Genomic DNA, 24,315 nt, shown 5'->3' with positions numbered 1-24,315 from the left:
GGATTCACGGGGAATTTGTAAAAACCCTCAGCATTTCACGTTGCTCCATCCTGTAAAGTAGTTGAAAATCAGCACAGTTTTCTCAAGACTTTGATTTTAAAAGGCACCCACTGTTGGGGGAAGAGGAATTTGCAAATGATAGAATAATAAAAGTATCCCGAGGAAGAGGTGACACACAGCTCGACAGCATTTTGAAGGTACTGTCTGATGAGAAACAGGCTCTGTAGAGTGCTGTCCCACCCACCGCTTCTTGAGCCGTGCTGATTTGCTCTCTGCTGCTCCAAAAGCCAAAGACCACAAGGGCTTGGGGGAGATCTGCTTCTCCTCAGCCCAGGGGCAGCTCAGGGCCCCCCTTTCCACAAAGGGCAGAGCCACAGAGCCTGGTCAGGTCTCAGACTGCCAATTCCTCCCGTTTTCCAGGCATGAGTCTCCCCCGCAGACCTGCTCTGGCACATGGCGTGTCCTGGAGCAGCAGCTGAGCTGCCTGGCAGGAGCAGGGGCGCCAGGGGTGTTGGTGTTCGCCTTAGGCTTCCTGGTTGTCCAGGATAAGTGCAGAAGAACAAATAGCAACTGTGTGAGTTCTCCAGCAGCCTTGATGCTCCAGAGAGCATTGCCAGCAACCATAGGACTGAAATTATATTTGTTTTGTCCTCTCTCCTGGGCTTGTTTCCCGTTCCCTTGCCCATCTGTAACTTAGCATTGGAGAAAAATCTCCCCCTTCCTGCGCTTTTTGTCCTTTCTCTTTGGCATGACCAGAGCGTTCAGCTCATGGTCCCCAGCTGAACTGCATCGTGTTGGACCTGTTTGGATCACAGATGCCTGCTGCTACTGCAGAGTTACCTAAAAGTTCAGTGAAGGTTGGAATTTCACCTATCTGGGGGTTATTTTCTTTGTTTGGGTGGTATTTTCATAGGATGGTTTTCTTTTACTGAACAGATCTGGCTTCAACTATGTTATTTTAACACTTCTGGTGTGTTTTTTTTTTTTAATTAATTTCCTTTCGGAGTTGTGGCGTGTTTTTTTTCCTCCTTAAGTATCTTTTAAATGAAAAAAAAAAGAAAAACAAGTGAAGAAAAAACTACTTTTTCAAGTGATCAGATCAGGTCCCTGGTCTCAGACAGAAATGATAAGCTCCAGCAAGCACTAATGACACTTCCTAGGAATACTGCACACATGTACTCCATAAATTAGCAGTTACACTTACCGGGAATCCAGGAAAACCTCTAGTTCCAGGCTGTCCCTGGAAAGGGCGAAACAGAGATAGCAGTTTAGAGGAACCGAAGAGGAATTTGATAAACCCTATGTCCTCTCTATGGAACCTTTCCTTCAGCCTCTGCCCATTTATCCTGCAGCTCTCTGAAGAGTTACTCAAGGTCTGATTTGATTTCCCTCCAAGGGGAAGGTGACTTGGGAAGGAGTGGAAATCTCACGTCCCCGCTCCAATTTGTACAGGGCCAGCAAAATGCTGGAGCAGGTCCAGCTTGGACTGCAGGCAGTTTCCTTGAAGTTTGTACATTAATTAAATGGGTGTCCCTAGCCCATACACTAGCCTTTTGGAGTATGTTCCAGAGGCTGAGCTCATTTTATGGCAATTCTTGCTGCCATAAACCAGAGGCGTTTAATGCAGGGTGCTGCTCTGTGCAAGACAAACCTCACAGGTCACTGGTGTCTAAATACAGCCATTCCTCTTTTCCTCCCCTAATGTGCATGTCCCAGTGCATTCATTTCCTCACAAATAATTCTGGAGAAGAGATGATTTTTTTTTTCTGCTTTTTTTTTTTCCTCTAAGAGCTATGAGAAAAAGGAGAGTTAGGTGGTGTGATGAGGAACATGAGCACCAAGTTCTTTTCCCCTGCCTTTTTCTGGCTAGGCCAGGGCTGGCTACCATTTTGGGATCAGGTTACAGCAAACAAACTGGCTCGCTACGTATCTGGCAGCTTCTTTACTCACTTAAAACACTAGGGAAAAAAAAAAAAAACAGACAGAAATTGTCCTGGCTGCTAATTTTGCATAATTGTACAGTTTCTGGGACTCGTGACCATGTCAGGTCCACAATACCCTAGGGCCTTTGCTCATCCAGTAAAGATACCACTTTACTTGAGGACTAATCTTCACAAAAAAAGAGCGAGCCAAGTCAGGAAGGAAGGTGGACCAGATTTCAGCATATCTGGAAGCGAAGCTATGTAGATGGAAATAGCAGGATGAGGCAACTCCTGTACCATGCTCATCGAGCAACCACTGCGGCAGCTTGCCTTCCCTAAAAGCTGTGCTGCGATGACAAAAGCTCAGCTTTCTTGTGCCTTCTCAGCTTTGTTTTGGGGAAGAAAATGCCTTCCTTAGGCAACTTTGAGATACCATGACTGGACTGTTTGAGCCTTGTAACGGTCTCTCCTAGGAAAGAGGTGGGTATGAGCAAGGGTTTGCTTCTTCACCTTAACATCCTGTGTGGTGACGTGGGAAGGGGAAGAAGGGACAGGTTTGCCAGACTGCAAGGAGCTCATGAGACTTGCTATAGCAAATTTCTATCCCCTTGGGAGACTGCTTAGAGCCACATCAGCAGGAGAGGGAAAACCTTTCAGGTTACGTCTCCTCCATCCTCCTGTGCAGAGATATTCACTAGAGATTTGACCCCCGCAGAGAATGAAGGCAAGCGACCTCTTCGCACAGTCTGAGGGCTGCTCCTACCACAGTGCCTGGACTCGCACCAAACAGTTCTGTTTCTATACACAGTGCTAGCAGGACCTAATCGCATTTGCACTGTTTTCTTAGTTTTGCTAAGTTGAACTTGGTCAGCTTTGCTTTGCATCGCAAGATACATATAAAACCACCTGGTCTTGTTGGCCAGTGACCAGGAGGGAAGAGAGGCTATAAATTAAAGGATTTGTCCACTGCTGCTTTCTGAAAGGCAAAAATCAAGAAGAGCCTAGCCACAATTCATTAATTTTGGTTCCCTGTTGGAAGCCTCCCTGGACAAGAAGTGCTAAAAAAAAGAATTAAGGAGAAAATCTGGAATGGTGCAATTTGGCTTCCTCTCTAGACTACAGACTGCTGCTTCCCTCTCCTTGGAGGACGGCAGAGTGATTTGCACAGTATCAGGCCAAAACAACAGTTCAGCAGCAAGCAATTCCAAGAGACTGTTTTTGTTGGGTAGCTGTTTTTCCTTGTCTTCTTTTTAAGATGTTGATCCTATGAAGTATGTAATCCTGGGAGCTGCCAAATCGTGGAGATCATCTGTTTCTGCCACTATCGACATACTGTCCCTCTCTGGCCAGAAGTTTAGCAGCTCTGAGCTCAAGTGAAAACTTTAACCTCCAAATGGAAATCTGGAAACTATTTCTCATCCCACGTCTTCCCAAGTGGCCCCTTGGCTGGGGTTCCCATGTTTGTCTTCGGTGCTCAGCCATCCTTTTGACCTATCACCAGCTCCAGTGGAAACTGGATCATCTTCACAACAGACTTTGGGGTGGAAGCGGGGAGCTGCCCCATTCCTTGCATCTTAGAGCTTTGACCAGGTTAGGCCAAAACCCATTTTAAGTATCATTCACCATTTTCTGCCATTTTCAGGGTGTACCATGTTCTGTGCTTTCCCAAACAGGAGCAAAGGTAATGAGGCAAATAAGCAGCACTGAAACAGACATTAGAATTTGTCCTGCAGACCAGGCACATGTCCTGCAGGAAAACAGCAGTGCCCATCCACATCTGCAGGACCTACAGTGACGGGGACCCCCAGCTTTCCTCTCCCATTACTATTCCACACTGCAGGAGGCTGAGCACTACAGCTTGAGGAAAACAGAAAAAAAGGTGCAGCATATACCCTCTGTATCTGCTCATGGGGCCGGGTGGCCTTTCTCAGAGGCTGGAGGGACTGTCTGGGTATCAAATGCTTGGGGCACCCATTCATATCCTGGGCTTCGGTTCTGTCACTTCTCAAACTCCAGCGTGCTGGGCAGGTGTGCCTGGGATCCCGCAAAGCTGTTTCTTATTAGAAACACTTATCACAGGGCTTTTGGAAAGCTAATTGGAAAGCCAGATGTAGCCAAGCGTTCGTGCTGCCTAGGTCCCTCTCACTTGACCTCTGCTGGGAAACAAAAGTCGCCGGCGGCCCATCCTCTTTGCAGGTCAAGGACGGTGCTCTTCACAGGTTAATCAAAATCGGAAGTGCCCAGCAGGAGGGAGAGAATTGAGGCTCTGGGTCTTTTCTCATGGAAATCTCTGGTGGAGGCTGCACAGGGATAGAGTGAGGAGGACTGGCTGCATCTGCACAAAAGCAGAGACTTGACGGCTGAACCGCAGAGCAAGAAACATCCAGTGTTTAGGGCACGCAAAGGCTCCAGCCCTTAATGTTCTGTCGGGCTGTTTTTATTACCCCACACTTGCAAAAAGCTTTGTCTGGCTGACTCCTTGCACGGATGCTTTTGCTGGAGTGGGGTGCAAAATCCTGCCTCGCCTTTCCTCTGCTCCCCAGCCAGCAAAGGGACTTTCAAGATTGTGGTAACTGTGCTGACAAAGAGTTTCCAAGATTTTGGGTACTGATAAGGACCTCTGAACAACTCGGATCTACCCATCTGCATGAGTTCCCAGTCACCAGCTTAGCCCTGATCCTGCTCTTCTGCAAAATCAGGGCTTTTGTCCTTTGCTAATGAAAACAAAGGCTGAGATCAGCCAGAAAAAAGGGATAGTCTCCTCAAAAGTGGCAGTGGCCCTGCTTCAAGAAGGAAATATGCTTCTTCCTTTCAAATACAGGACTATGGTCTCCTTGTGAGGCAAGGCTTCTTCATTTGTTCTGGAGTATGAGCTGTAATTTCATTATATATAGTATATAATAGTGGTATAAAACCAAGCATGGCTCAGCATAGGAACCACATTATACAGGGTTTTTGCTCTCTCCCACTGATGCTGTCTCGCTGCCCCTCCTAAGTCTTTCCCTGTAACTTGCCCACATCCTGAATCAGTCAAAAATAGAGAAAAAAGCCACTTACGGGTGGACCGCGGGGCCCGATGATGGACATGCCTGCTTCTCCTGGAGCACCCTGCAGAGAGACAGAAGAGAGGGAAAGGGCTGAAAGAAGGAAGAGATTAAAAAAAAAAAAAAGACATTCCCACAAAGATCGAAGTTAAATGAGAGTGCCCAAGGTGTGAGAACATCAGGGCTCAGCTGCTGTTCTGGCCTCCCCAAGCTCTTACCCTGCATTCTGGGAAAAGAGCTGTCATTTGGAGCTAAAATGGAAGCTGCACAACAAGGAAAACTGTAAACACGTCAAACACTTGCAGGATCTGTCCCTTGCAAGTGTGAAAGATTGCCTGAAACCCTTGCTGTTGTTAGAATATGTCATGGTGTCAGGCCAAACTTCAGCTCAACAGATGACTGTTTTTCTTTGGCATTTGCCCCTTGAAAATATCTGATGCTAATGCTCACCCTCAGTCCCTGGTCCCGTCTACAGTTCGGGACTTTCTAGGCACCTTTCACATTCCTCCCCAGATGCAGCTGCATTTTAGGGATTGCTTTCTGCCCATCATGTGTATTCTTTGTAAAGTAACCTGTCTGCCTCAGACAGGCCAAGTATTTGGGGAAAAATAAGCTGAAAAAAAGCACAGATTCTGAATATTCTCCAGTGGGTGTTTATAAGAACATCTTTTGTAGGCAATACTGCTGGCTGGATAGCACCATACTAAAGACCATATTCTCTATTACAGGGTAAGGAAAAGACAGAAAGGGATTATGCAAGCTGCCCATGTCTTTTGACTGCAAAGCTAGTGATTCTATGAATAGGTTAAATGAGACTTAATGACCGGACAGGAATGTAAAAGTTTAGGTCTAAATTAAATAGCCCCACATGGAAGCAGCTTGGCGTACTGTGCAGTATAAAGGGGTGGGGGAGAACATCCAGAAAATAAAGGGCTTGCTCATATGTGGTTTCTAGAAGAGACTGGGTCTGCCATGGAGGCAAGGAGTATGATTAACAATGGATCACATTGAGCCAGACAGTTTGAGTCCAATCCTAAGAGGAACATCAATTCCGATACCATTTTGGTACCTGAAAATTGTTGTAGCCCTGCTGCACCAACATACATAAAAATACTTGAGGTCTAGCCTCTCCTGCACAAAGAAGCTGCCAGTCCCATGGTGGGAAGGGTTGGAGCCTTTGGGGACGGTTTCCAGCCCAGCTCGGACTCGATGCGGGAGATCCCAGCAGCAATAACCCCCTGGCCACCCATGCCCTGCAGACCCCAGTGCAGCATGAACTGCCTTCATCCTCAAGGCAGAAACAGCCAAGATCAGACAGGTCTGGAGCCTCTTTTGGGTTGACTGAAAGTCTATAAAGCTGCGACATTGGCTGGGGAGAGTGCAGCACAATTTGCCCAAGGCTGCTTCTCTACTGAAGTGTGAACTGTGGGCACAGAACAAGCCCAGCAGTCAGTAACAGGCAGCTGATAAGAGAGACGGGGCAATTAACAGCTGCCAGAACAGCAGCTGAGCTCTCTCCTTCCACAGTTCAAGACCAGAGTGTCCAGGAAGACTCTTACGTGTCCTGCACAAGAGACAGAAGAAGGGATGTGGTGGGCTCGAGAGCAATGGGAGCTGTGGGCAGCTTGCCGGCTGCCTCCTGCCAGCACTGGGGAAGAGCTTTTCTTGTGTGTCAGCTCAGATGGGACGTGGATGAGAACAGCAAAGTCCTTGCTGGAAAAGCAAACAGCCGCTCTCCAGCTCCTAGCCACCCACGATGCACAGGACACGTTCGTGTCTTTGGAAAACACGTTGTATCCCTGAGAGGCAGCTCCAGAAGTGCCCGGGGCACAGCAGCCTTTGGACGGAGCATCCCGTAAACCAAACAGCCCATGGCAAGCAGAGCTCTCTGCAAAACAAAGCTGGGGTGGCCAAGGAGCTAGGGCGGCCAAGGAGCTAGGGCCTCACAGAGGGCTTTGGGGAAGCATGGGCAATTCAGAGTGAAAGCTTGGTCTGTCAGATAACGTTTGTAGGCTCCAATGAACAAGCAGGAGCTGGAAAGCAAGGAGAGGATCTGTCCTACCTCACCCTTCCTTGCTGTGCTTTTCTATCTCCTAGAAAGAGCAGCAAATGGCCCTGGTATGGTGGTGCCCTACACAGGTAATTCCCCTACTGGGTGAACGTCCATCCCTTTCCTAGCTCCTACACCTTGCTGCTGCTGGCTGCAGTTTCCCAGTTATTCACACACCCCAAACACATCCATCCCACTGTTCTCGTGGGTGCCAAGTCCTACCATGTCAGAAATGGGAGCATGCCATCCTGTTTTTCCTTGCAACAGCTCGCACCAGTGACTGGGCTGACCTGGGAGGCAGAGGGGAGCTGCAGGGGTGGTTAGGGCAAGCGGTGCTGCCAGCGGGGAAGAAACTCAATGGTTTCTGGGCTCAACCCAGGAAGCCTTGATGGGAGTCCTACATGTGCCCGCCAGCTCTTACACTGTTAGTAAATTGTCATAAACAAGAAATGCAGTGTTTTTGGAGGCTGAGTGGCCTGGAAAGAATTTGGGAGATAAACTTGCACTGCTGGGGGAAAGGGGGAGGCCTGGGGAGCGGAAGCCCAATGCCAGGGCTGTGACAAGGGGTTTGGGCTGGCCCTACAGGAGAGCAGCTGGGGACATTGTGGGCTGCAAGGAGACGACTCACCTTCTCTCCGGGTTGCCCTTTTAGTCCCTGCGTCAGTGGCACCCATCACAGCCACATGCAAGAAGGTGCAGGGGGGAAAGAGAGAGAGAGAGAGAGAGAGAGAGAGAAAGAGAGAGAGAGAGAGAGAGAGAGAGAGAAAGAGACACAAACACAGGCGTCAGCGGCAAGAGCATGCTCCCCTGCCCCAAAACCCAGGCTGTGGGGTCTGGGTGAGCAGGGTGGCCTCAACTCCCACCCCAGCCCTCCTCCCCATCCTCACCCCAGGTTGCCCGAGCGGAGAGCAACCCCAAAACGCAGCGCTCAGCCAGACAGGGCTTGCTCAGGGCAGGGTTATTTGGATAGGGCAGCTGCGGGCAGTGGTGTGAGTTAGCAAGCCCACGGTTAGCAAGCCCAGCCGGTGCACAGGGCAGCTCCCGAGGGGATGGGAACACCTCCCACACGCACGTGGTTTACAGGGCTGGCCACCCTGGTTGCAACCAGGAAAGCCCCTCAGGTGTAGGGCTTGGGGAGGGTGGCTTTGCTCACACTGACACCCGCCAAGGGTGAGCCTGAAAGACCTCTGAAATCTCAGGGGTTGGAAAAGGAGGGGGAGGACAAGGCACAAGGTTTTGACTTACCGGCCGTCCAGGAATCCCCATCGCGCCTTTGTCTCCCTAGCAATTAAGGCAAAACCAGAGGCAATTGGAAACTGGCCAAAAGCAAGGTTATAAAACTGCACAAATGAGCTGTGCCACAGACGCGGCTGAGCAGCGCGGTGCAAGTGTCCAAGGATTTTGAGAGAGGGAGAGAGCAAGTTAGAGAAAAAGTGTGTCTGTGTGCACCCCAACCTGTCAAGGCAGCTGTGTAAGCCACTGGTTTCTTTGTGATATGACAAACCAGCACATCTCCTGATAGAAATGACATAAGATGACTTTAGGCAGGGAAAAAAAAAAAAAGAAGGGAAAGAGTTTTCAGCCTAACAAAATCTAATCCCAATTTCCAACACTTCATAAAATCCACATCCTGGGAACCAGCTTCATGCAGTAGTCAACTGTCACATTTTTCTCTTTCTTTACCAAAGTCATCTCTGGTGTTAGCTATTTATTTATAGAGTTATCACTTTTAAACAGGATTCTCTTAGACTTGAAAATACAGTCCTGTCCAGAAGCATGAAAAAAAATGTGGGAAAACAAGCTGACACAGGAAAAAGCATGTCTGGAAGAAGACATATGAGCAGCTGTGTTCGGTGTCCTCTACCCCTTTGAGATACTTCCCAGTGCATTGTCAGGGTGTGAACAATCCTAACAGCAGTTTGGGGAATGACTTTGGGTCAGGCAACGCTGAACAGAGCCTTGTAAACACACTAACACAACACCGGTGGCAATTTCCTTCAGCCACTTACCTACAAGGCAGATTTCTGCCTCTCACAATTCAGTTTGACTTTGTAATTAAAAATAGAATATATATTGTTTTTTAAAATTAACCCTTTCTGCATTCCTGGTCGCCAAAATTAAAGGCTATGCAGATCTGGTAGACAGTCAGAAAGATCCTTTCAGCAATCAGCTGCTATGGCTTCAGCGGTCACATCACTTTTGCTCTATGTTTTGCAAAAATGACAAGATAATAAGCTCTCAGTTTTGTTCCCAGCAATGTTTGGGATTTTCTGATGTTTTCCTGTCCACGGATGCCTGCATCCCTAGACACAAACCTAGCTTTCTGGTTTCTGCAGCTGGAGACATTGCTTCATTGATGCCACTTCTTTGTGCCTTCCCCAGGTCCAGTCCCAATGTCTGTGAACATGGTCTGAAATCTCTAGAAGGGGAATGCACTTTATTTCTTTTTCTGGGTGTACACAAAGGTTCCTTTGGTCATGCATCCCAAATCCATATGTTATTGCCAGGATCCAGCCACAACCTGGTGAGAGTTCAGCCATTTCCCTCTGCAGAGCGGGGAGGCCATTCAGTTTTGGGTACATTTCTTTCCACACAGGTCATGTTTGGACAAACTGAAAAGCAGTAGCTGCTTTGCAAGAACATCCCTTGCAGATGGACAAAACACTAAGCAGCTGCTTGATTTTAATTTTCGTAGATGATGGGAAACTGCTTTCATCTAGGGTTTTACGCGGGCTCCCAGTCCAGCTAATATTTGCCTATCTCTGCGTGTCAGCAGAGAGCAAAACTCCTGGTGTCAGCGTCTTGCCCTGGGATTACTCAGCGGCCGCTGGAGAGCAGAGTGGTGAGTTTTCCTAGGCTTTCAGCCCTTTAAAAGCTGCTTTCCTCCTGAGCTGAGATCCCTCATGGTTCGAGGTAAAAGCTGATTTTATTTCTGGTGGCTCTGCTGTGGCCGGTGCCTGAGCAGGAAGAGCCCGAGGTCGGGGCTGAGCTGCATCTGGTCTCCAGCGAGTACCTGATGCCGGAGTGGTACGTGACTGCACCATGTCTGGTATGTGACTGTGCAGCGTTACAGCCCTCTGAGCAACCTTAATGAAAGGGGGAGCTCCCGGTAGGACAGCAAATAAATGCCAGATGTTTATGAGGAAAGGTTGGCTGTGACAGGGAGCCAGGAAAGAGCACTTATGGGTGGACAATACCATGTAGGTCAGTTACAAATCCCCAGCAAAGCTGCCTGCAGCTCCCGTGTTGGAGCTAGAGGAGCACGAAAAGCAAGGAGCAGCCTCTGTCCTGAGCTAGGGGGAAGCCAGCAGCACAGTTGGCATTTCATTCGTGGGGACACTGCCCGTTACAGCTGCTGCAGTCACCAGGTGAGCAGCAGCCCTGCCACAGGGAGCCACTACCACAGAAGCATGCTGCTGTGACCCCAAAATCTGTGCTCCTTCCCTGATCATGACCATCACAGATGCAGATACAGTTATTATGGACTTTCACATTTGTACCAGAGTGACTTAGGTCTTACAAATCCTGCCGCAATTACCAAGCCCCATCAGCAAGAATACAGCACACTGCACCTCTTCAACTGGGCCTTCACACTGATAAAGGCATCTTCAGAAGCAGCGTGTTTCCCAAATGTGGGAAGGCTCCTAAGGACTATACTACCCTTAAGTCCGGTCCTACAAAGCTCTTGCGGTCCCTGACCTGTTACAAGCCATGTCCTGTCTGCAACATGCTATTCTTCTGCAACAGGTTTGCTGTGTGAGACCTCTACCTTCTCCCTGCTTGCAAACCCTGGAGATGGAATTACTGCCAGACAGAGAGAGAGAACAAAAAAGAAAGAATGGAGTATTTACCGGAAGCCCTGGTCTTCCTGTAGGACCCTGAAACAAAATGTGCAGAAAAAGTGAAAGTTAGCTTGAAAATCTGAATGGAGGTCTTCATAAAGAGAAGAAATCACAAGCAAGTGTTTAGGAAACAGAATAGTTAAAAATCTCTCCACAGCTTGTTGACCATCAGCTCTGATTGCTTGGGTTTCCTAATCTCCTGTTTGTAAAGTTTTCTCTCCTTTCAGCATGGCTCTACCCACAGCTCTCCACACGGGCTCCGAAGGTATCTGCAAGTCCATGGAGAACAAGCTAATTACAGGGCTCTGACTTTCTTCCTTAGTTTCCATCTGCTAAATATTAATTTTTCATGTATGGAATTGCTGTAGTTGCCACAGAAATGTTGCATGTTCAGAAATGGGAGGGAAAATGTCCGTGAGAGGATCTTTTCCTTCGGATGTGGTCCAGACAGCGAAAGAGTCCGGGAACCTCAGGCCTATTGCATGATTTCATCATTTCCTTCCTTCGCCCCTTTTTAGTCCCAATCTTACCAAATTTCTTGCATGACTGCAGGTTGCCCTTGCCTTCACCAAAGCCTTGATTGACTTCGAGGATAACGGTGGGAGCATCTGTTGGGCAAGAGGAGAGCGTGGAGGCTCCTTTTGCTCCCAGGAGTGTTGCTCATCTTTTTCCTTGGCTCTTCCCCCAGCTGGCCAAGACTACAGGCTGGGCTCAGTGCGGTTCTGAGGTGTACTTCTGCCCAGCCAACACTGGCACCAGGGGCTGAGCCCTACCACCTGGCATCTTGTCTTCTGCGAGCTGGGAAAGAAACCTGGGAGAGAGACGAGAGGTCGTCAGCACTTTGGGGTCGCTATCTAGAACACATACGACAGCCAGCCAGGCAGGAGCCCCAGTGGGTTGCTCATAAGCTTGGGTTTCCATCCGATTTTAATCATGAGAAGCACACAGGGAAAAAGTACTTCCTACAGCAATGTGGAGGACTCTGCTCGACTCTTCAGTGGTGAACTTCTGCTCACGGCAATTGAGCTGGTCTTGCTCGCCAGCCCCTTGGAAACCCAGAGGTCCTGAACTAGACGAGGGTGCTGTTAGCCCAAGACAAATTCCACTTTGGCTAAAGACGCTCGGTCTGCCTGACTTCCTCTTGTTATTTCCATTGGCTGGAGCATTCCTCGCGGCCTGTCCTCAAAGTCTGCATGCGGAGACAGGTTCAGGGGTCACAATAAGCCAGGATACGGTAGCACATATTGTCAGCACTTCTCCGGTGGTCCCATGTGTTTCTGCCAGACTTCAATCTTTCATTATGATATTAAGTTTCTAACCCTTATTGCTGCAAAAAAAGCCTGGAGTGTGCGTCTTCCTCGCCCTGCAAAGGCACAGACTGCTCCCCAGGAGACGTCTGCATTGACCTACTGCTTTCTCTCAGCAGCAATATAATAATATAGTGCCAACTCCACTACCAATGCTGTGCCACATCCCTTTAGCACCAACGTGTGCCTGCCTGGGGCTCCGCCTGCAGCCCCCTCTGGAGATGCGATATCCCCCCAGAAACCACAGGCTAACGCTGAAATACATTCACTTCAGTGGCCAGTCCTGAAAGCCTCTGGGATAAATGATTGCTAAAGGTTTGCACGGATCAGGGCTTCCAGCTGTAAAATGCTTTCAGACCTTCTGGCCTGGAAGGTGCAACTTTTTGGAAGATTGTTGTCGTTAAATCGGGCTGTGCTCATATATCTGTAGGAGTTCAGTCTACAGCATTTTGACTTGATGAAAGGGGAAAATAGGTTGTGCAGCAACTACTTCTCCTCAGAACGTCATCTGCAAACTGTTTAAGACATTTTTGCATGAACAGACAAAAGATGACTACCGTATGTTTAACTTCTCATGTTCCTTCATAGAAACCAAGTATAGTTACTCTATTGTACATGAATATAAACCATTTCCTCTGGAAGGACCGTGCTACAGACAATATAGCATTTCTTTATAATCCTGAGAGATATTGATACATGGCCTCATTCCTTACATTGCTTCTTCTGATTCACTGTGGGTCTCTTAATAGCTGTAAGAAAACTTCTGCAATAACCTAGCTATTTTCCTGAAGCCTAAATCGTCTGCGCTGAGGTTTTGCATTAGCTAACATTTGAAAAGGAAGCTGTCAACACAATTTTTCCTCTGAAATTGATAGTTATGCAGCTATACTTGAAGGCCCAACAGTTCCGCAAGCCCGGGTGAGTAGCATGGAGCAAGTCCCTACAGCTCAGCTCACGCCATGTGTTTGCGATCTATCTTTCCTTTTTTCACAAACATGTCTCGTTCAGCGTGTGGCATCCAGTGCATGCAAAGCACATGCAGCCGATCCCCCTGGGGTATGCAGGGCCAACTGCTAACACGTGGATATCTGAGCCCCTCGCGTTTGCTTTGTCCCCATCCCTGCAATCCCTCTGTCTCGCCCTCGGAAGTTGTGACACGGACGAGAGGAATCCCACCCCAACGCGGGTCCTGAGCACCCGCAGTACTTGCTGTTTGTGAGATCCCGGGGCGCCCAGACTGCAAAGGACACCACAGACAGGAGACTTTGCCAGTTCATGCCCCGCAAACTGTGTCAACAGCTTGTAAAACCACAGAGGTTCGGTACTTACAGGTGGACCTGAAACAGAGAAGAAGAAAAAGAAAAACAATTAACTTTATTACTACAATAAATCCTAAGGAGGATGGCTAGATAAACATATTGTTATCATTCTGGGGGACTGATCCTGATGCTGCTTCCATTTCCTGACACACACTTACCACCTCTATGCTCTTTAATTAAGGCATCCCCACAATTAGCAGCATTACTTGCCAGTCACCACGAGTGCAGGGCAGCCCCAGAACACCCTGTGTTGGGAAGACTGTGCCAGTCAGGCTCCCGGCACTGTCACGTTCACTGTTGGTCCCCTGGCACACTGAGGGCACTCCCTGAGCGTGACACCGCTGAGCACAGGGTACTCGTTACTTGTGTGACTCCCCCTCACATCCCACCCTCCACTCAGGGTCAAGAAAGCTAAATGTGGGGAGGTGGGAGCCCCTGCGTTGCAAAGATGCATCTGCCATCAGCATCCGTGGTCCTGCAAAGGCATGGAAAGGTTAATGAGGAAAGTGCAGCTATTAAACATGTTGGGTGCTTTTTTCCTTCAGTACATCCTCGTTTTCCTTCTTGCTTCTGCCTCTGTTCCCGTAGAAGCCAACCTGCCCTCTTGGAAGAGATCCCCTAAAAACTTCGCCTCACCTCACCGAAGCACTGCACCTCGCCTGTACAGAACCGTTGCACGGTATATATCAGGGCTCGAACAGCACACTTCTTTCATCGGATCCCAGAAATTTCCTCAAAATCCTGACAGATATTGTGTGTGGAAAGAAACCCCTGAACTCACCATTTTGTGGTTTCCTCTCTGTGAGAGAAGCGAGACACACAATACAACTGTCAGGGGTTTCTACATTTTCCATACTTTCTAGACACTCTCTTCCCTTTTTTTTTCTCCTCCATGTAAAGTGCCAAGAAGTAAGACTAAGCAGTATAACAGGCGATCTGACAGATAACAGGCAGCAACCTCTCCTCTGTGTGGGGGGCAGATGTCATGGCAAGCACCTGCAGAGTACGTCCTCATCCTGAAAATGCCCCTGGCTGAATGTCCATGACAGAAACAGAAGACTTCAGATGAACAAACATTCTCTGTGCTGGAAATATCCCACTTAGCGTGACGCCGGCAAACAGTTTGGCTATCAAGCTCTGGTGACCTAAAACTGCACTGTCAAATGCTGTTCTTAGCCTTGTGCTCAGCTTTCTTCTTGGCTGATTGAAAAAGGGTATCTTTCAGTTAAAACAGAATAAAAAGTTTAGCACCTTGCTGGTAACCAACAGAGCTGAGCCAGAAGGCTCAAGAACCCAAAACAAACAACTCTACCCAAATTTAGGATTGGAGCTCAGTGGGGCTGCCACCAGCACCAGCACTGTCCTACCCAGTGTGTCAAGTCTAAACAACAAAAGGATTTCTGATCAGAGAGTTTGTTTCGGAGAGCAAGGTCAGCCGCAGATTCAGGAATCCCAATTTATGCCAGACTGGGAGGAAAAAAACAACAGAGTTTTCTGACTCTGGCTTGGATGACAATGAAGTTCTGTGAGAGAACTATTTTGGAGAGATTCTGTTTCGGAGCGAGCACCCTGTCACAAGGTCATTGCTTGCAGCCTGCCAATACACGGACTTTATTTCCATTAGCAACACTACAGACCCTTAATAACCCGCCTACCTGTCTGCAAGGCTCTGGGGCACTCATGGGTTGCACGAACCAAACTGCTTAGCTAACACTGCAAGAAAAAATTAACAGCAAGTAAATCCTGAGCTATCCCTGCCCTTCCACACCAAACGTGGCCAGACAGCAGCACAGCCAGCAACGGTAGTGCAGTATTGCTGAGAGAAAACACAAGCTTGTGTCTGCTCCAGAAGCTGTGTCCACAGAGCTGAGTAAATCAGCGGTGCCGGCAGCCCCGGGCCCGTCAGGCTGTGCACCCCACGCAGATCAAAGGCCGGAGGCATACTGGAGGCCCATCTTTGTTATATGCCCTCTATAAAATTAATGGTTGCGAGAAGGGGGGCTGCACAGTCTTGTGTAAACACACACCAGTGGGCGGCAGGGACACGGTCTTGGCTGCAGTAACTCCAGTGGTAGAGACCATCCATGGACTGGGCTTCAAATGTCGGGACCATTGGTGTGACCCAGGAGAAAGCGAAGCCCTCGGGCGCAGCCACTTCTGAAGTCACCGTTGCCTCGCAAGGGCCTGGGGAGGAGGAGGGAAGATGTCCCGAGGACAGCGGGGAGGGAGGATGTGCTGCTGGATGAGCTGTCACAAAGCGCTGGGGATTTTACAAAGTGAAATAATGCTTCAGCAAAGTGGATTTGTCATGTTCTGTCACGGTGATTAACGAGAAGGCCAAGCAGAGCTTCTAAAGAGGCTCAGCCTGTAATATAACAACGAGTAATTTAACGCACATTAGAGGAAAGAGCGGGCAGGGGAGGGAGGGGACCCTCGTGCCTCTGCTCCCGCCATCAGCAGCTGGGCTGAGCCAGCCTCTCCCAGGCAGCACTGGGCTGGCCCCTGGTCAGGGGTAAGGCAGAGCCGCCCTGTTTTGCGCCAGGGACAGTGGTGATCTCATAAATTGAGCAAGCAGACCTGCAAGCTCAAGCAAGAGCCTTTTAACATCTGGGCAAAGCCTGGCAGAGCTCCCCAGGTTGGCTGTGCTGCTCCTACCAGGTGACCAGGCTGCATGGAGCCCTTGGAGAAAGCAAGGTGAACTGCAGCAGTCACCGCAACACCGCTGCAGGTTCTCCCACGTGCCCCCAGGCTCCTGCAGTCCTGGCCAGTTTGGAGGAGCAGCACATAAAGAGGCCTGACCGCCCCCAAACAGGACAGGTCTCAGTGGTGGTGGACTCCCAAGGACTCCCCAGACAACCAGAACCAACAGCCTTGACAGCCATGAGTGCAAATCACAGCTCTCCTCTTCCCTGCTTCTAGCAGGCTCTTTTGGGGTGAGCCAGAAGCGATGCTGCATAGGAGATCAGCTAGATCCCCTTTTCATAGACAGCCAGCAAAGAAAGGCAAAAAGTTGGCAGAGCAGGGACCAAAGCTGCAACGAACACTTCTAAGCCTCTTTCATAGCTCAGCCCTGCCAGCAGACAGACCCAGAGCTCCCAGATGACCAAATTTCCAAGCCCAGTGGAGAACAGGGAGCTCACATGCTTGCAGTTAGCTCCTCCAGACCCTGTGTGTTTTGAAGCCCACCTCGGTGGGGCCAGAGTGACGTGGGTGCTGGCATGCAGGCTGCAGCATGACCTCCTGCCCGTGACGGGTGGCTCAGGAAGCGTCTCTCCATGCCGGCACTCTCGCTGAAAGGCACTGGAGGGCTGTAAGCGATTGCGATCGCTGTTTATCCAGCTGCGGCGCTCGGCGAGCAGCGGGGGACGGAGGGAGGGGACGGAGAAACGTGTCGAGAGTGGACGAGTGGGAGGAAGCAACAGCCTCCTGCAAAGAGGAGACCTCCAGAGCACCTTTGAAAAGGAACATTAGGAAAACAAAGGATTCTTGTGGGGGTACCCGGGGTCCCTCCAAACATGTGGCCTCTGGAAATTAGCACCATCTGCACTGTCCCTTCTCTGCTGTGCTGGTTTTTGTGCAGATAGAAACTCTCTTTAAAGAAGCTCTGCTTTCCTGTAGACCAAGTGGGTAAAATGAGCAGCCGTGGTCTGCAGGGAGGATGAACTCACCTTATTGCACCTACTGAGCGGGCACACCTGCAAACAATGGGATCCCCATGCCACAGAGCCCTCTGCTCCCTCGCCCTTCCCTGTGGCCAGCTCAAACAGTGACTATCAAAAACAGAACCGCAATGACCCCTTTTCCCTCAGCCACACAAAGAGATAAAAAGCCACCCTCTGAGCTGTGGCCTCTTCGGGCCCAGAAGAGGGGATGCTTAGTTTTGTAAGAGGGTCATATTTATCCTAATCTGGAAAGTCCCATGTCCCAGCATATCACAACTTAAAAGCTGGACAGTATGAGAGCGGGTCAGCATGGTGTGAGACCTTCTGCTGATGGCAGAGATATCCCCCAGCAATGATCTCGGAACTGATAGGATCATTGAAACCATCCCAGCCATTTAAGGGCATTTCCCAACATCTGGAAAAGTGGCTGTTTAAAACACTCTTAAATGCTGCTGCTTAATTTTTTTCCCCCCTGACTTCTTGGAGCCAGGCACACCAGTGTCCACAGCGTGGGTGCCTGCTCCAAAAACCCACATACAAAGCATTTTTTTTCCTGCTCCATGGCACAAATGACACAAGGAGGGTAGGGAGGGGACATAAAGACATTGCCATCACTTCCTTGGATCTCATCTCACTACACACAGCAGCAGGAGGCGAGATGTAAACATGTAATCCATCCCTGTGAGGAAATCCAGCCATTTCCCAGAGCCAGAAGGCAGCCTTAGCGCGTTAGAGAGATACAGTTACTTCCTGACATTCAGGACTGTTAATTGATAACAAGATAGCTGTGGGCCAGGCAATTAGTTATGAAAGGCTGATTGAAATGTCAGCAGCCCGTGCACAATGTCGCCTTGGGTGGCAGAGGGAGCCCCTCATTTGTGGCGTGGTGCTCCCCCGTTTCAGAGCAGGCAGACCCCAGCGGGGTGTGTGGAGCCCAGATGGGGGGTTTGCCTTTTTCAAAGACTGGCCACGCTGCAGTTTTGAAGCCCAGGGTTCCTCATAGTCTTCTGGAAACATCTCCCCTACCTCCATCAGGGGCCAAATGATTCAAAAGGAGGTGGAGGGAGCATTAACTCAGAGAGCTGCAAATGATGAGGCAAAAATGCCATGCGCCTGCCAGGTGACAATGGGAAATACTTGCCATAATACAACAGTCTTAGTTCTAAGTTAAAGACAACTGCAATCTTCAAAATAATAAGGAAAAAATAATTAACAGCAGTGACTTCCCAAAGCACAGCCTCCAGAAGTGTTGCTTCAGGCGGTGTCAGCAATCTGGGAGTACAGTTCCCTCCAGAGAGCACCAACCCCTCAGGAAGGCCAGGCGCCCTGTCCCCAAAACAGCCCCCTCCCCGCTACAGCCATGCGGCACGGCAGGAGGTTCTTCAAAGGCTCACAGCAATGCTGGGCAGCAAAGAGGCTCTCAGGATTTCACTGCCAAAAAATGCGACCAACGCTAAGCCGCGGCACCAGGTTACGCCCGTCACTCAAGCTCGCCTCTGAAATCAAACCCATGACATCACTGAGCCTCAGCAGTTGATTTCAGCAGCTGCTGGGGACAAAAGTCACTGCTCAGGCACTCTGAGCATCCCCGTGCACCACCAGCACCACCCGAGGAGGAGCCATCAAGCACAGACCCAGAGAGAAGTCCATGGGAAGCCTTGTCCAAAGCGAGCAACAAGAAGCTTTTAATTTCTCATGGAGAAATTATGGTGATTAAACAGCAGTCTCGAAACTAGAAGGTTGGGTCCAATAGTGAAGTTAAGACACAAGCTGCACCTCTGAGCATCCACTTGTTTCAAGAAGTGCCTAAAAGTGCAACAGAAGCCACTTGAGCCTCCAGAACCTGTAGAGGCATAACCATCGGCCAGATTAAAGTGCTCGCAGGTGAGGGATCAGCAGCAGACAAACAAATATTCTGACAGACATGTGGGAGAGCCCCTCATGAAAACAAAGGGTGGGAAAGGGCCAAGAGCAGGCAGCCCACACGGCGCTGGCTGCACCTGAGACGATCGCGGCACCTCGGGCACCGCTGGGAGAGATGTTGGGATGGACAGGGCAGAACAATGCTCATTTCGGGCAGGCATCCACGGGTCAACAAGCTCTTTCCAAGCAGTGAACAATCGCGTTTGTCCCTGCCATGCTGAAGCACTTAGCACCACAGAAAGTGGAAAAATCAGGGCTGGGAAGGGCCCCCGGGGTCAGCTCACCCAGTGGGGTTTCTCGCTCGGGATCTGGAGGCCCCCTTGGGGTTTTCCAGTAGTGGTGCGGACCCCTGGATTGAAAATGTTGAAAGCAGATGGCAGCAGGCTTGCTGTGCCACCAACTTCTGCCAGAGCTTGCGTGCCCCTGGGCTCCTGCGAACCGCCAGCTGAAAACCACAGCTCTCGGCTGTCCCCTTTCTCTTCCCCTCCTTCCTCCCCTGAGCAAAACAAGCAGAGATGAAAGGATTCCCAGGGTGGGAGAGGGACACGAAATCAAGGAGGGAACATCTTCAAAGCAACCAAAGGAAAAAGGCCTCTACCTAACCCACGTGGGCAAATATTTCTCTAACCTGTTGCTGTCATCTGGGGCTGGAGACTCCACACTCTTACCTCATGATCCAGTCCAGGGAATACTCCTGCCCTGATTCATAAGGCCCTATTTATTATCTTTCTTAGAGGCTACCCAAAATTTTCAGTGTTGCTGTTTAAAGCAATTGATGACCTCCCTGATGCATAGCAGACTTGAAGAACAGCCTTTTTCTATTTCTCTCCTCTTTGTGGTCAACTTTTACATGTTTTAAGCCTGCTCTCCTGTTCCCCACCCCAGTCTTCTCTTGTCTTTAGACTAAATAAAACCTAATTTTTCCAGTCTCTCTGCAGCAGCCTTGTTTTCTGGGTCGCTGGTCATTCCATCAGCTTGCTCCCTGCATCAATGGCAGATGACTTGGTAAAGGCAGAAGAAATGGTGTCCACGTACCTTATCCACAGGGTCTTAATCACACAGGGAAACTGACGCCCCCTGTCACCACGTCTGCCTTGCCTTTTTCTTCCAAAACATCGCTTGTCCTCCATGAGACCTCAGAGGTTTGGAGGTTTCTTGCAGTGTTTCTGTAAGAAGCTCAGGTGCTTGGTGTCCAGTGGGACCCACTCTCCTGCTCCACTGAGGAAGGTTTCCTTTTCACTCAACTTCTTCAACATTTTCTTGGTGTCCTCGATCATCCTACCTCACCCTAGGCTTTCAAATTTTCATCTTGCATATCTGCTAATTTCAAATTCTTCCAGCTTTACATTCTTCTGTCTTGAAACGAGCTCACTGAGCAGTTTGTGATTTTCTTTAGTTGATCCCTTCCTCTACCCTTTGTATTGGGATGGTTTTAGCTCACACCTTTAACAGCGGTTCCCTGCCAGACTGCTGAGTCTCTTCAGCTCCTTCCCCAGGGGTCCTACACATTAATTCTCTTGCTCCTACTGTACTTTTGAAGTCCACCTCAAAGACCTGGACATGAGTACCTCACAACTCATAGTCTGAAGACACCCATGCAAGTGCAAAAGGCTACCACTCCAATAAAATCCTACCCTTGGCAGAGTAGATGTTTGATTGTCTTTCTGCAGCCCCCACTTCACATCCTCCATCACATCCTATTTCGCACCAGAAATATGGTAGATTGTGTCTGAAAGCTCTGGAGATCCAAACCTGGATTGAAAACTGCAACTGGTTATTCAGCAGTCGTCTGAAATTCCTCCACTGAGGAGCTGACTGCTTCTTCGGTGCTTGGTCAGGCCCTGTACAAGTCCTACTCCCCAGAGAGCTGCAGAATTAGAAAAGAACCACAGGGAAAAATTGGCCAAAGTAAATCATGGCTGGGTAAAGAGAAAAACAAAATCCACTGCACTTTTACTTCCTGCTGAAAATTACAATCTCTCTCATAATGTGGTTGTCTGGGAACAGTAGAAATTTGGAGCTTACTGCAGCTAATAATTATTTAAATCCATTCTCCGATCATGTACTTAAAATGCAAATGATACATTTTACTTGTCAGATTGCATAGATTCATTTTCTTCCTACGCCATTTTTGCAATTAGCTGTTCATTTTAATATATGGTGCACTAATTGTTACTTTTTTTCCCTAATTCTTGTTATTCTTCCCTCTCTTCCATCTGCTTTTTTCTTCTTCCTTCCCCCTTCCAAAATATTTTGCAACTTTTGTACCAGCAAATTCTGTCACCTACTCGGGGAGGAACAAAAGACCATTGTGTTCGATTCATCTTTTAATAGACTCCTTCCTCAAATACCTCGTGGACTGCCAGTGCTGTCTTCCAGACCTTGTCTCACACCCTTTTGAGTTATGAAAATGTTTGGGAGGGTCTTTCCTTTAACCGAGACGTTTTTCCACCCGAGATGATTGATCGCTCCCAGTTACCACTAATTACCCTATCAGCAGTTGGACATAAGCCTAGCCACAGCGTTCTTCCTCCAGAGGCCGGCAATGCATCCCTGTCGCTCGTTATCCTCTTCTTCAAGGATGGAACAAACTGGCTAATTAGAGACACCATAAATTCTTCCTTCAGGCTCTTTCCTGATGTGCTGCCTTGTTTCCAAACAGAGCATGTGGAGGAGAGCAGGGTTGATGCTAGTCCTTTTAAAAGGAAAAATGCGATGGGGTTTCTGAGCCCAAGTGGGTTTGCACAGCATGTTTTATTGCACAGGAAGAGGAGGGTACTCGTTCATTCATCTAAATCTAGCTGATGCTTTCTTAGCACGTCTCAAACACCGAGAGGCTTGCTTAGCTTGGCTCCTACCCCTGCACAGGGCTCTGCCTGGAGGGAGCCAGGCTGGGGCTACACGCACAGATGGAGACAACCCGTGCTGCCTAACAGCAGTAAGAGGATTCACGACTTTCCTTACCTAGGATGAACTGACAGGCAGATCCCTTCCCCGACGCCTCCGGTGCCCAAACCAGATGCTCTGCACTGTGCACGCTATAAAGAGAGCAATAGGACTGGAAAAGCAAAAAATAATCCCAAGCAACTGCTGCTGCCCTGCTGAGCACAGTCTGGAAAACACCTGTATTCTCTCGTCTTCTCACGTTTGTGGATCTGACTCAATGAGTAATTTTGCACAGGTTTCATTGCTGCATATACTTGTCAGAAACTCCATCTTGTTGGAGGCGAAAAGATTCTTCTTATTTACCTATACAGGTCACTACTCTTTAAGGTAGTGAGAGATCTCCTAATAATCTCAAGAAGAAAAGAGGGAGCAATGAAGATGGAAAAGAGAGGTTTTCCCCCTAGAATAGAGGAAAAATTACTTGGAGGAAAACCAACTCATTTTAGAAACTAGGCACTAAAAAGCTCTTCCTCTCAGCTTCAAGGAAATGCCCTGAGGGCATAAGGAAGGACAAAGGGCATTACATTTAGAGAGAAACCTCTCTGAAGTACCAGGGGTTGGTGGTATGCACACACTAAAGGGATGCACACCTGGCAAAAAAAATCAGTGGGGCTGCTCAGATGGTGCCAAAGAGCTCGGAGTCCTCCCACAACAGCAAGCCCTCACTGCTCTAGAAAGAAAAAGATTAAAGAGGAGGAGCAAGGACCAAGGTCTACAGCAGTTTGCTGCTGGGGAAGGCACTTGGAGAAACCCCCCTGGAAAAAGAGGGGATGGCTGAAAGTGCATCGAGTCACACAAGGCCAGGGACAGTGCTTGCCCCACACCAGCCCTTGATCCAAGAATCAAGCTATATATATGGCTCCCCTTCCTAAAGGACCTGGGAGTCACTTCCCGACACCTTCCCAAGCAACTCCAGGACCCCTTCCCATTAAAAGTCAGGTTAATGCAATGACAAAGCACGGGAGGCAAGCCAGGATGCCTTTGAAATTCAGGGAAAGAGGAAGTCATGAGCCACAGCCAACAACCCCCGTCTCCCCTGTTTCCACAGAAAAAACATTTGCTACAGGCACACAGGCTATCCATGAGCAAGAGATCACCACGCACGTGAACTGGCAGTAAACAGAAATACAAGGCTAGAGATGAATGCATGACATTTCATCACTTCTTTCCACTTCTCTTTCTATTTTTAACCCCACACTAAATTGCATTGCACCGGGGATGCCAAACAGGGCCTCACAATGCCACAGCTCTCCCCAGGTTTTGGACAGGTCAGGGCCAGGTATATGGCTCTTCAGCAAGCAGAGGGCTGAGACTTGCCTCCCTCGCTGTGCCCAGGGCTGTGTCACAGACATATGAGCTCTGTGGGGCACTCTGGGATTCAATCCTTCTTTCATCTGGCATATAATAGTGTTTAAGGGGTAGTTAATCCATAGGCTGCCTTTTGGAGTCACATAACTATTCCCACTTTGCTGCCAAAATCTTTCTAAAAGGAGCTGATATTTAAGAAAATAAATTACAACAGGGAAAAAAAAATCCCAGCCCATTGTGTGCTTCAGCTCTGTTAGGGACAGGGCCAACACACAACTCCCAGCAGCTGCCACTGCCTCCAGCAACATCTCCTCCCTCGGACAGCAGCAGCTGATGATATAGGAGGAGGACAAGCAAAGAAGAACCACTGGAATCCAGCAGCATCCCAGAACCGGGTCTGGCCTTGCAAAAGCCCCCTTTCCAAAGCCAAGCACAGCCAGCATCCCCTCTACCTGCTGCTGGCCCGTCCGCACGGCGGGGGGAGCTGGTGTGGATGGGATCACTGGGTGGTCCCAGCATAGCGCACGCGCTGCCCGGAGCGATACCGAATCATAATAAACAAGTCCCTCGCACAAAGCCCTGTCAGTTCAGATTCCACTTGGGCTGATATAATCTTCATCTTCTCTTTGAAAGAAAGGATGAAAAAAAGAAAGAAAGAAAAAAAAGAAAAACCCAGACATCCTAAGGGATAGGAGTGAGGCAAGCGATGGATTGATACTGCCCGTGTGTGTCTCAGCCCCCCAGCGTGGGGAAAATGTGCTGTTAATCAGCCGCCCCCCTTGGGGAATACACTGATTTAATTACCACCCGCCTGCGCGGTCCAGCCACGATGCTGCTCGCCCAAGACATTGCATGAGGAAGAAGCAGACAGTGAGCCTCGGCAGCCGGGTTGGAACAGGACGAGAGAGCAGAGCAGGAATTTCCCCGGCCACGTTCGGGAGAGCTGGGGGGTGAATCAGTCCAGGGAGGCTGTGCAAGGGGGCTGCCTCCCA

General features: G+C 49.2%; 1 protein-coding gene across 11 annotated transcripts in view; it reads right to left on the bottom strand.

Annotated features, from left to right (window-relative positions):
- Nucleotides 1-24,315, bottom strand: part of COL13A1 (collagen type XIII alpha 1 chain) — a 103,108-nt gene that overhangs the window by 48,212 nt on the left and 30,581 nt on the right. For 10 of the 11 annotated variants that reach the window (XM_040564545.1, XM_040564554.1, XM_040564547.1 and 7 more), the window contains 6 exons: nt 13,495-13,502; nt 10,868-10,894; nt 8,262-8,297; nt 7,645-7,671; nt 4,980-5,030; nt 1,205-1,240 (listed from right to left, as the gene is read on the bottom strand). In XM_040564545.1, coding sequence (XP_040420479.1) covers nt 1,205-1,240; nt 4,980-5,030; nt 7,645-7,671; nt 8,262-8,297; nt 10,868-10,894; nt 13,495-13,502 — 185 coding nt within the window. The remainder of the gene's footprint in view (nt 1-1,204; nt 1,241-4,979; nt 5,031-7,644; nt 7,672-8,261; nt 8,298-10,867; nt 10,895-13,494; nt 13,503-24,315) is intronic. The other variant, XM_040564546.1, reaches the window with a different exon arrangement.

The sequence above is a fragment of the Cygnus olor genome, chromosome 7, assembly GCF_009769625.2.
Source record: "Cygnus olor isolate bCygOlo1 chromosome 7, bCygOlo1.pri.v2, whole genome shotgun sequence".
Lineage (NCBI taxonomy): Eukaryota > Metazoa > Chordata > Aves > Anseriformes > Anatidae > Cygnus > Cygnus olor.
This window is presented reverse-complemented; position numbering and strand designations above follow the sequence as displayed.